Below are 11216 nucleotides of genomic sequence, written 5' to 3'. Positions count from 1 at the left end.
CGGGGGCGGGGCGGCCGCGGCTCTTACCGTCCGCGCGCGGGGACGGCGCCCGAGGGTCCCCAGAGGGAAGGCGGGAAGGAGGGGGAGCGGGGCGAGGACCGTGACCTGGGTCCTGTCGGCGGAGGTTCTTCAGCGTCCACAGCTGCTGGCGCCAAAACCAGACTCCGCCCCTTCGTCGCCTCTCGGCGTGGGCGCCCGACGCAGAGAGGGCGGGGAGCTCGGAGCGAGAGCCCGCCCCAGGACCACCCTCGGGGAGGCCCCCCCAATACGGGGGGGTAAACCCCGGGCCTTCGGCAGGGACTCGGTGGATGCAACAGGAATTTGTGGACTAGAAATGGCTTCGGGTGTTTCCGGAAGGGGCCGAGTCAGTTCTATGTTGGGGGAGGGCAAAGGAAGGGGAGAGCTACGGGGGATGGGATTGTTCTAAAGCGGGAGAAGCACGGGGGATGGGATTATCAAAGCGGTAATGCGCAGACGACCTCCTGGATGGAGGGGGCCGGACCACAGAGCTGCGGTTTAAGCTCCACCCACCGGCGTTAATTTCAAACTGCGCGACCGTTTCTCACCTGCCCTGCGCTAAGGAGGGGGCTGGACGCAATTCTGGTAGGAGCAATACACAGGACTCGAGCCTTCTGCGATTCACCGAGCACATTTGCGCAAATGACGCAAAGCATTATCGCTGCAAAAGAGGGAGGAGCGCGTACTCGGCGTAAAGAGGGCGTAAACCCTCCCGCCCTTCGAGGGGATTAGGGCGTTTACGTTACGCACTGACGTAAGAGAATACGCGTTAGTGGGGGGAAGGTTCTAGAAAAGCGGCGGCAGCGGCTCTAGCGGCAGTAGCGGCAGCGCCGTGTGTCGTGTGGACGTGCAGTTAGCGGTGTTTCTCGAGCAGCGGCAGTTCTCACTACAGCGCCAGGACGAGTCCGGTTCGTGTTCGTCCGCGGAGATCTCTCTCATCTCGCTCGGCTGCGGGAAATCGGGCTGAAGCGACTGAGTCCGCGATGGAGGTAACGGGTTTGAAATCAATGAGTTATTGGAAAGGGCATGGCGAGGCCGTTGGCGCCGCAGTGAAGTCGGCCAGCCGCCTCCGCTGGAGAGCGGCCGGAGACCCCGGGCCGCCCCCGTGGCGGTTGTTGTTGAGGTGTTTTCGTGAGGGGTCGGTAGCGGAGGCTTGATTGTGTAAACGCTTTCCCCACCCTCAGCCTCCCGGCGCCATTTCCCTTTACTGGGGTGGGGGATGGGAAACCTCTCCTGGCGGCCGCGGCCCCTGTAGTGAAAGCGGGGCGCGGGAGCGGGCAGTCTCACTCCCCCAAAAGGCACGCGGCTTCGGGGGCCCGGGCGTCGGGGCGTCGGGGCGTCGCGGCGGGCAGCGGGTCCTCGCGAGCTGCTCTGCGGAGCCTCCCCTCCCCCTCTCCCGGGAACCGGATTTGGCGGCCGCCATTTTCCTGTCTCTCCTCCTTCACGGCGTTTTTTTGTTAACTCGCTCAGTTCTGCTAGTTTAATTTCCTCGTGGAAGTATAGAAGTGGTTAACTATTTTTCTTTCTTCTCGGGCTGTTTTCATGTCGTTTCGAGGTGGATTTGGAGTGTTTTGTGAGCTTGGATCTTTGGCGTCCTGCGCACCTCGTTGCAGGCTCTGCCTTCCCCTCGATGAAATGGCGCCATTGCGTACAGAAGCCACACAGAAGAGCGGGCGGGGGGAGGGCGGCTCTGCAGGGCTTCTTGGCGGCGGCTAAGAGAAGGTATCGCAGCCTAGGGCTTTGGGCCGCTCTTAAGGCGAGCGTATTACAAAGGAAGCTTTTTATGCTTTCCAGTCTTTGATGGCTTGAGAAGCGGTTTTATTTGGGTCTGCAGTGATTAAGAAAGCAGGTGAATTGTAGGAAACTCGTAAAAAAAAATGGAGTCCTCAGATTACTACCGAGCGTGGCGGTGAGCGAGATTATTCTGGGGGGAGGCGATTCGTTTTAGGAGCTTACTGTCCTCAAGGGTTCTGGTTGAATTGTGGAAGTTTTTCGTTTTTAAATAGTATTTTTACTGGGAAGTTTAAAGCTACAGATCCTTACAAGTCAGAAATTAGTGACATAAAAATAATTTGTCGTACTTTCGTAAAAATACGGCTCGCTCCTTGACTCAATGTGTGTATTTGTACGAAGCGATTTAGGCTTGAGCTACTGCGTTTTTGAACTTTGTCACTTGTTCTCATTTCTTTGCGATTTTGGTTGATTACGTTGGTAAGCATAATGTGGTTTTTAAGCGAAGGGGGTCTACTTGGTTGCTTTCTTTGACCCTGAGCACATTTATAAAATAACTTTTTTTATAATCGATAGTGGACAGCGGGTAAGTTTGGAAAAAACTATGAGGTAAGTAAGAGTTTTTGCTTTTTGTTAGAGACTTGTAAGAATTGTAGATATACTTTATATTTGTAGTGAGTCCTACTTACTGAACAATTAGAATAGTTAACTAAAAATTCAAAGTATTACTCTTGGCAAAAAGCCTTTTTTTTTTAAAAGTATTTCTCCCAAAGAAACTAATTTGAAAATTTCAGGAAATTTAAAACATTTTCAGAATATGGGACATTTGACTGTACAGTCAAAAAGCCCTAATTGACTTTTAATTATTTGACTTGTGAGCGTTTGGGAGACTATAAATAAAGAACCTCCACAGAATTGCATTGAGAGCAGTGATGCTGCTTGTTAGAAGCAAAATTTTTTAATGAAACGTACACATACATCCAAGGCAGTTGGTCTGGGTATGACTTGTGACTTGTTAGCCTAGTTATCTGTAATCTGTAAGCCAAGTTTAATGACCCATTCTTAACTGCCAAAAGAAAAAAAGGGGGGTTAAATGTAAAACGTTTTTGCTTGCTGCTTTGCAGATAACTAAAGTATCTATCCAGATATTTTCGACTTGCAGAAGTTAAGACACTGGTTTTATGTTTTGTGATTTTTTTTTTTTTTTTTTCCAATATGTTCAGTAAGCTTGGTCTGGTTTAATGAATTTGAGGAAACGTTGATATTGTTATAGTATGAAACTTTATGGCTTTAAAATGTGAATTATTGTACCTAGATAATTGTATTTTACTGTACATGTGATTGTTAGCTAAGATTGTATAATTGCATAAACAGAGTACAGGAATGTTTGCCCCACAAAAATAGGTGTAGTAAACTTTTCAGGCTTCAGATATTTAAGCTTTAGATATTGCTGGTTATGAAAGTTTAACTTGTTTAGGTTATAAGGTTTACTTCAAGGTTATTTTATGCATATGTTAAATGTTCATAATTTTCTAATTGAAACTTGTTATGTGGAGAAACACTTCGTTTTTTTCTTTGGGGGGTGTTGAGCTACTTAGAACTGCCACTAGAGGGGGCAATTAAGGAGAAAGTATTTCAGCTATCAAAGAATGAAGTAAATGGTAAAACTTTGCATAAGGTAGCAAGCAGGAGTTGTTTTTTGTATTGAAAAATTAATAAATTGAGTAAAGATGTGTTTTTAGAATGTAAATTTGAGTACTTTTGGTAAGAATCCTAATAATAGCTCTGCAGTGGCCATCGAATCAGTGTTTCTCCTAGAACGTTTTATAATATGTGATATTAAATTTGCTTAAGATTATTTAATGTGAAGTAAATTTAGATCAAGCATTAGTGACTTTGAAACTTGTGTAGTTCAGCTGAGAGTTTTTTTGGTGTAACACAACTAATATGCAGTTTAACATATGGTTTAAATTTGATGTAAGTTTCTTTTTTCCCCCCCAGAAAACTTTAGAAACTGTTCCTTTGGAGAGGAAAAAGGTACTCTGCCAGCAGGTCACCTCATATTTAAGAATTTAATTTCCTGCATACAAAGAGAAAATGTAAATAAAAATTGAAATGGTATTTTCCTTTGCAGAGAGAAAAGGAACAGTTTCGTAAGCTCTTTATTGGTGGCTTAAGTTTTGAAACCACAGAAGAAAGTTTGAGGAACTACTACGAGCAATGGGGAAAACTGACAGACTGTGTGGTACGTTAATAATGGAAGGCTGCAGATACTAGCCCCATAACTAAAGTGAATCATTCAGAGAACAATTTAGCATATTTAAAAACTATTTTAGTTCTTGATAGTGTCTAACACAATAATGAAATTAAATGCTAAAGATTGCTCTTTGGTTTTGAAGGTTATGAGGGATCCTGCAAGCAAAAGATCGAGAGGATTTGGTTTTGTAACTTTCTCATCCATGGCTGAGGTTGATGCTGCCATGGCTGCAAGACCTCATTCAATTGATGGGAGAGTAGTTGAACCAAAACGTGCTGTAGCAAGAGAGGTAAGTAAAACAAACTAAACGCCATAAACATGAAGAACATCGTCATCAGCATGTAACTTTTTAAAACAGGTACTAGCTAGTGCAGTTTATTGGGTTTCTGGTCATTTTTCGTTTTTCAACAATAGACTACGGCTAATGCTTTACTTTGTCAGAGATATAAGCCTGATGAAATTAAAAGGTGGTGTTTGCAGTTAGCTTTTGATTTTCTTTTCCCCCTTTCTTGGGTTAACTGTTTCCCATTTTTGTAGGAGTCTGGCAAACCAGGAGCTCACGTGACTGTGAAGAAACTGTTCGTTGGTGGAATTAAAGAGGATACTGAGGAGCATCACCTTAGAGATTACTTTGAAGAATATGGAAAAATTGATACCATTGAAATAATTACCGATAGGCAGTCTGGGAAAAAAAGAGGCTTTGGCTTTGTTACTTTTGATGACCATGATCCTGTGGATAAAATTGTGTGTAAGTGTCTGTAGGTGTTAGGTTTGCAGCCCTTGCGTATATTAAATTTGGGGGATGTTAATATCTGATTTTATTATGTAAAGTGTCTCACTACTAGTGTATGCATTTAGTAGACTCTGAATTTTTTATTTCAGTGCAAAAATACCACACCATTAATGGTCATAATGCAGAAGTAAGAAAGGCTTTGTCTAGACAAGAAATGCAGGAAGTCCAAAGTTCTAGAAGTGGAAGAGGAGGTTAGTATACTTCATTCCACTTTTTCTTAACTTGTTTTAAGTGCTTCTTACTAATAATAGCATTTATTGTAGGGAACTTTGGTTTTGGGGATTCACGTGGTGGCGGTGGGAATTTTGGACCAGGACCAGGAAGTAACTTTAGAGGAGGCTCTGGTAAGTTCAAGTTTGATTAAAGTGTTTGAAGTGTGATAATGTGCTGGATTTAAAATTAGTTTTTGACTAGTCAGGAAATAGACCCTTAAGTGTCTGAGTTGTATTCTGGTGCACTCGAAATGGCACCTGTGAAGTGGTAATAGAATTAAACACATTTATAACTGAGGCCTCAGACAGTAGCTCTTAGGTTCATTTATGGTCTTTTATAAGTCGTTAAAAAATGACACTGTAGCAGCCTTTCATGTAAGTGTTCCTGAATAATGACTCACAGAAGCATTTAGTGAGCAAACAAGTGTCTTAATTGGGTTGCAATTTTTAGTAAAGACTTTAAATGTATGTATGGCTTAACTAATGTCAAATGAGGTGTGCCTAAAGACCCATTCGGTGTTTTTCTACGGATAAATGAACCTTTCTACCGAAGAATTGCTGGCTGAATTCAAACCCTAAAGTTACCATTAATATAAAGAATTAGGCACTTTTGTGTTTTTGTGTATGTTTAGACCAGTAAGTAAGGCAAGTGTTCTATGCTAAGGTTCTGGGTTGTTCTCATTCTGAGGCACTAATAGTGTTGGGTAAATGAGTATTTAGAATAAGTAGAACAGGGTATAATAATCTTTATTTTTTTGTTCCCTAACAGATGGATATGGAAGTGGACGTGGATTTGGGGATGGCTATAATGGGTATGGAGGAGGACCTGGAGGTCAGTTTTTTTCTATATTTTGGTTTGTGTGACTTAAGATTTAATCACATTTACCCTTGGAGTGATACAGGTCATTTCCTAGGTTCTTAAAAATTGCGGCTTAGCTGTGTTATAACATGTCGTAAATATGTATGCTATAACGTGCTTTAGGTGTTGATAATACCTAGTGCAAAATTACATAGCTGGGCCAATAGTGAAAGTTTACGGGCACTGTTGTGTGATCACATTTCTGGAGTAAAAGAACATGGCCTGCATGTGAGATTTTATATACTCTTTGAGTTTCTACTAAGTATAGAATAGTAAATTTGACTAAGATCAGTATTGAAAGGGAATACGTATACAAACAGTTGTATTCTTTTAGTCCAGGAGTTCTGATTTTAAAAGGACATTTAAAATTTTGAAGATGGGTTATAGATGTGCTTTTGCTACTGTTAACTGGCAACCTTAGAAATTTCATTTGGCCAAAGTGGAGTTACTAGAAGTAATTTGAGGCTTACTGTACTAGCTTTTAAGATGTTTTGAGTTAATATGAAACCTTACTTACTTTTGATTATCTAGGTTTCCTGCCCAGGGTAGGGTAATGAGTATGTAGTATGAGAAAGACAGTAGTTCATAAGGGAACATGTACTGGTAACTTAGATTTTTTCTGACTTACAGCTATTGTACCAGTAGGGGGAGTGTGATCCTTCTTTGAGTAAGTCATGCCAGTAGTTAGCCTTTAATGTCTTTAGTTATAGGTGAGAGCTATAGTGACTTCTGTCTACTCTAAAACCAAATGCTTTACCTTTATTGTAGGTATTCTGCACTTAAGGTCAATCTAGAAGTATATGTTTTGAGAAACTTGAAATAGGTCTGATAATATAGTTCAGATGGCATTGAAAATATTAATTAAATGCTTACCCTATATAGGTGGCAATTTTGGAGGTAGCCCTGGTTATGGAGGAGGAAGAGGAGGATACGGTGGTGGAGGACCTGGATATGGAAACCAGGGTGGGGGCTACGGAGGTGGTTATGACAACTATGGAGGAGGTAATGAATTGATATGCCACCCTCCCACACATCTTTGGCACTGGGGGTCAAACTAAAGGCCTCTTGCAAATAGGCAAGGCCTTTGCCATTGATCTACATTCCTGGCACCTGCCTGTAGCATTTCTGTGGGAATTTGGATTGAAATTCATGATTGTTAACAGGTTTTTTTGCATGGTTTTACTGTTGTTTGCAGTAGATGCTTTTAGATAGTGTGGGAACTACACAGGTGCTTTGGATTCTGATTTGATTTTTATGGGAGCTTTGTCTTAAATATTTGGCATGCATCATTGGTTTTGTTGTGATCTTAAGGTCTGTTATGCTGACACTCATATTTTTTATGTTTTTATAGGGAATTACGGAAGTGGAAATTACAATGATTTTGGAAATTATAACCAGCAACCTTCTAACTATGGTCCAATGAAAAGTGGAAACTTTGGTGGTAGCAGGAACATGGGGGGACCATATGGTGGAGGTAAGTTAGAACTAAAAGTTTAGATTAAGATTTTTGTGTGATTGTATGACCTGTCTTTTATGATTTCAAGGGGAAATTAACATTCCAAGTGTTTGCATTGGGCTAATGATCCCATGTAAATGTGAGGTAAATTTTGCAGTAGTATTTTAAAGGACAAATAGGGATTGCAGTAATGGAAGTGAAATGTTCTTATGGTAGAAAATGTTCTGGGGTGAGAAAAGGTAGAGTAGTATTATGTGGGAGTTTTATTAAGTAATAAGTTTCTTTTTTTTTTTTTTTTTTTTTTTTTTTTTTTTTTTTTTGAGAAAGGCAGGGTCTCTCTATATAGTTGGTGGCTAATTTTGAATTGTGTAGCCAAGACTTTTTTTTTTTCTTTTTTTTTGAGAAAGGCAGGGTCTCTCTATATAGTTGGTGGCTAATTTTGAATTGTGTAGCCAAGACTTGGCCTCAGTTTAAGGAGATCTCGTGCCTCAGCCTCCTGAGCCCTGGGATTGCAGTCATGTACAATCACGCTCAGTTTAGATAGCTAAATTACTCGAGCACATTGCAAATGGTATAAATACGTGATGAGCCTCTTGAAAGTTAAATAATTCCAAATGCTTATTGAAACTATTGTTTAGCTTGTTGAGAATGTTTTTAGCAAGACTATGTAAGTCTCTTGTGCTTGCTACATTTTTAAGAGCCTTATTAAAAGTGAAGGGGGGTGGTAGAAGGCTTTTTGAAAGGATAAAACTGGGGCTGGGAGCTAGCTCAGCGGCACAGTGCCTGCCAGGCAAGTGCAAGGTCCTGAGTTCAATTCCTGGTACCACCCTCCCAAAAAACAAAACAAAACAAAATACTTGGATGTTTGACCAAGTAAGTGAGTTAGTAGCATGTAAGAGATTGTGGTCTACTGAGGACTGGATGGCTACAAAATGAAAGTAACTCATATTCTGGGGCTGGGGATTTAGCTCAGCGGCAGAAGCGCCTGCCTGGCAAGCACAAGGTCGTGAGTTCAGTTCCTGGTACCGGAGAAAAACCAAAAAAAAAAAGAAAAAAAAAAGGGTAACTCATTCTGATCATGGGAACTGAAATAAGTTGGCTTTTTTGCTTTCCCCACCATTCTAGGAAATTATGGTCCAGGAGGCAGTGGAGGAAGTGGGGGTTATGGTGGAAGGAGCCGATACTGAGCTTCTTCCTATTTGCCATGGGTAAGTAGTTTTTGAATTTTACAATTATTATTGTCTTGGGAGTCCTAGCTGCAGGAGTAAAGCTTTTTAGGATCATGTTATCTTTCCTTAAAATCTGGTTAGATGGATAATTTCATAACCTATTTTTTTTTTACTCTTTACTTCTGTTGAAACAGGCTTCACTGTATAAATAGGAGAGGATGAGAGCCCAGAGGTAACAGAACAGCTTCAGGTTATCGAAATAACAATGTTAAGGAAACTCTTATCTCAGTCATGCATAAATATGCAGTGATATGGCAGAAGACACCAGAGCAGATGCAGAGAGCCATTTTGTGAATGGATTGGATTATTTAATAACATTACCTTACTGTGGAGGAAGGATTGTAAAAATGCCTTTGAGACAGTTTCTTAGCTTTTTAATTGTTGTTTCTTTCTAGTGGTCTTTGTAAGAGTGTAGAAGCATTCCTTCTTTGATAATGTTAAATTTGTAAGTTTCAGGTGACATGTGAAACCTTTTTTAAGATTTTTCTCAAAGTTTTGAAAAGCTATTAGCCAGGATCATGGTGTAATAAGACATAACGTTTTTCCTTTAAAAAATTTAAGTGCGTGTGTAGAGTTAAGAAGCTGTTGTACATTTATGATTTAATAAAATAATTCTAAAGGAAATTGTGTAATTATAGACTTTTTATTTTAAATAAGTTAAGGAGTGGGTAGTATAATTAAGGTCCATTGCAAAGCTGTTGTTACATTTGTGTAAGATTAAATGCTGGTCAGATATAAGTGTGTTGTCTGCAATTCATCAGGGTTAAATTATCTAGATAACTTAAGGGATATCTCTGCAAGGAGAAACACCTTTTTAGATCTTTTAGATGCTGCTTCTTCAATGCAAGTAAAGGAAATAACCCCAGCGAGGTACTCTTCAGGGACACAGGTCTAGTACAAGAAAACTCTTGACGGCTACTAAGTTCAGCCAGTCTTAAAAAACTGTGCTGTTTCTACAAAGCTTTAACTACAGTAGTTTATAAGGATGACAACGAAAGCTGAGGGTGTAGAGCAAAGTAGTTCTAAGCTTCAGTTAAACTTCTTTAGGTAAGATCTTATTTACTTTTTCTTTCTTAATTTTCCTCCCTAAAAGATTAAACTAATAACTCTTCAATGGTCTTTCAGTATAGTGGTTCTTATCTAGTTTAACATAGCTACAAATTTGAGTTTAACAATTTATAAACTCAAGAGAATATTTTTTAATAAACCCTGTTTTCCAAATCTGTCATTTACTTAAAATTATTTTGGTTGTTTTTCCCTTTTTTTTTTCCTTCTTTCCCACCCCTTTGCTCTCCATGAAGATTCAGGTGCTTAACATATCATTTTTTTCCCTGCTGGAATTTTAGCATTGATATGAACCATGGACAAGTATATTCTGCTGCCACAAAGACTGTAAAGTGCTTCATTTCAACAGCTGAGGCAAGCCAAGTGATCATTAATAAAGCTTTTCTTGGTTCCTTCAGTGGTGTTGGTAGTAAAATGGTAGGTAAAAGTTAGGCTGAAAGTTGAATAAATCAGATTTCCTGTCATTACACCCTTGTGTATTCATTTCTTGGGTCAAGCATTTTGAGTGAACTAGGGTTTTTATTAAAATGGACATTTTGTTCTATTACTTTGATGCAAGCTTTACATACTTAGTCAGGATCAGGCTCACAGAAGGTAGGGTGAAATGGTTGGATCTATTTTCAGAAAATAGTTTATATTTTCAAGTAAAGTTCCTACATTATAAATCTTGTGCTTATCCATTACAAAATGGCCAGGTTAAAATGTGCTAATTATTGCCCAGTGTCTTAACTGTAAACAGAGTTGCAGGTTGACTGCTGAAATTCATTTCTTAATACTACTCTCAGATTTCCTGGCTTTATTGCCTTTTCAGAATTGGTATATTCAGGGCTTATTCTGTATGCAGCAGGGAGTCTTTTTGATCCTAAGGCCACCACTGAAGTTATTTAGGTTCTTTGGACAAACATGATAAACTTCTTCAGATACTTTTTTTTTCCTTTGGCAGGAAGGTGTCTTGCTGCAGGTAACTAATGAAGAAGTGGTCAACCACAGAGTCTTCAAGAAATAAGAAATTCTGTACCATCTGAAAGTAGTTCTTGTTGGTGCCTTCATTTAAGAAGCACTCTTTTAAGATTAAAGGGAAATGTTTAAAACAAAAACTTGATTTTAGTACAGGTTCTTGATAACAAAAAATGAGTGTGTGTAAAGAAGTAACATCAGCTAGAGATAAATGTATCATGTTTTAAATTAGGTTTTGTGAATAGACAGATTAAATTTCTATTTTAAATATAAAATTTATAAAATAAATACTTTTATATGCAAATACTTGGTGTAATGCTTACACATAAAATGTGTGGAACTTGTTCTATTAACATTCAACTGTCTACAAGATTGCCATCCCCTAAAATTTTAAAGCAGTTTTCTCAAAGCTTATGCGTACTTCACTATTTTTAATATTAATAGTCAAATGAGAAAAGCATTGTGGACATTACTTACTGTCCTTAATAAAATGCTGTTATTTATGCACTGTATATTCAGCGTTTGAATACTGCTAGTTTGCCTTATCTTTGACATTGGTGGTGGCTTTTTGAATTGATGGATTTTAACCAGCTAGGGGTCGATAAGCTGGCTTGTGCAAAACACTGAGAGGACAAAATC

At 39.7% G+C, this 11216-nt stretch overlaps 2 protein-coding genes across 7 annotated transcripts in view; one reads left to right on the top strand and one right to left on the bottom strand.

The window, feature by feature from the left end:
• Positions 1–655, bottom strand: part of Cbx3 (chromobox homolog 3) — a 9990-nt gene extending 9335 nt beyond the window's left edge. Inside the window, exon 1 of one of the 2 annotated variants that reach the window (XM_005377443.2) lies at positions 567–655. The gene's annotated coding sequence lies outside the window, so the exon portion shown is untranslated. Of the gene's footprint in view, positions 1–27; positions 173–566 lie in introns of those variants that run through there. The other variant, XM_005377442.2, reaches the window with a different exon arrangement.
• A 167-nt stretch (positions 656–822) lies between these two features.
• Positions 823–11089, top strand: Hnrnpa2b1 (heterogeneous nuclear ribonucleoprotein A2/B1). 5 transcript variants are annotated; one of them, XM_013510604.1, is made up of 13 exons: positions 823–1007; positions 3751–3786; positions 3884–3994; positions 4149–4295; positions 4544–4754; positions 4889–4990; positions 5063–5143; positions 5781–5843; positions 6753–6872; positions 7222–7344; positions 8452–8534; positions 8690–10037; positions 10564–11089. In XM_013510604.1, the coding sequence occupies exons 1-11, from the start codon at positions 1002–1004 to the stop codon at positions 8511–8513; spliced, it is 1062 nt and encodes a 353-aa protein (XP_013366058.1). In that variant the 5' UTR covers positions 823–1001; the 3' UTR covers positions 8514–8534; positions 8690–10037; positions 10564–11089. The 5 variants fall into 5 exon arrangements, with proteins under 5 accessions (XP_013366058.1, XP_013366059.1, XP_013366057.1 ...); XM_013510605.1 differs by lacking the exon at positions 3751–3786 and having other exon boundaries at positions 824–1007; XM_013510603.1 differs by lacking the exon at positions 823–1007 and having other exon boundaries at positions 2960–3786; positions 9902–10037.
• The last annotated feature ends 127 nt before the right edge of the window (positions 11090–11216 follow it).

Source organism: Chinchilla lanigera, unplaced genomic scaffold (genome assembly GCF_000276665.1).
Source record: "Chinchilla lanigera isolate Chin_1 unplaced genomic scaffold, ChiLan1.0 scaffold00009, whole genome shotgun sequence".
Taxonomy (NCBI): domain Eukaryota; kingdom Metazoa; phylum Chordata; class Mammalia; order Rodentia; family Chinchillidae; genus Chinchilla; species Chinchilla lanigera.
Note: the sequence above shows the minus strand (reverse complement) of the source record. Positions and strands in the feature narration are given on the sequence as shown.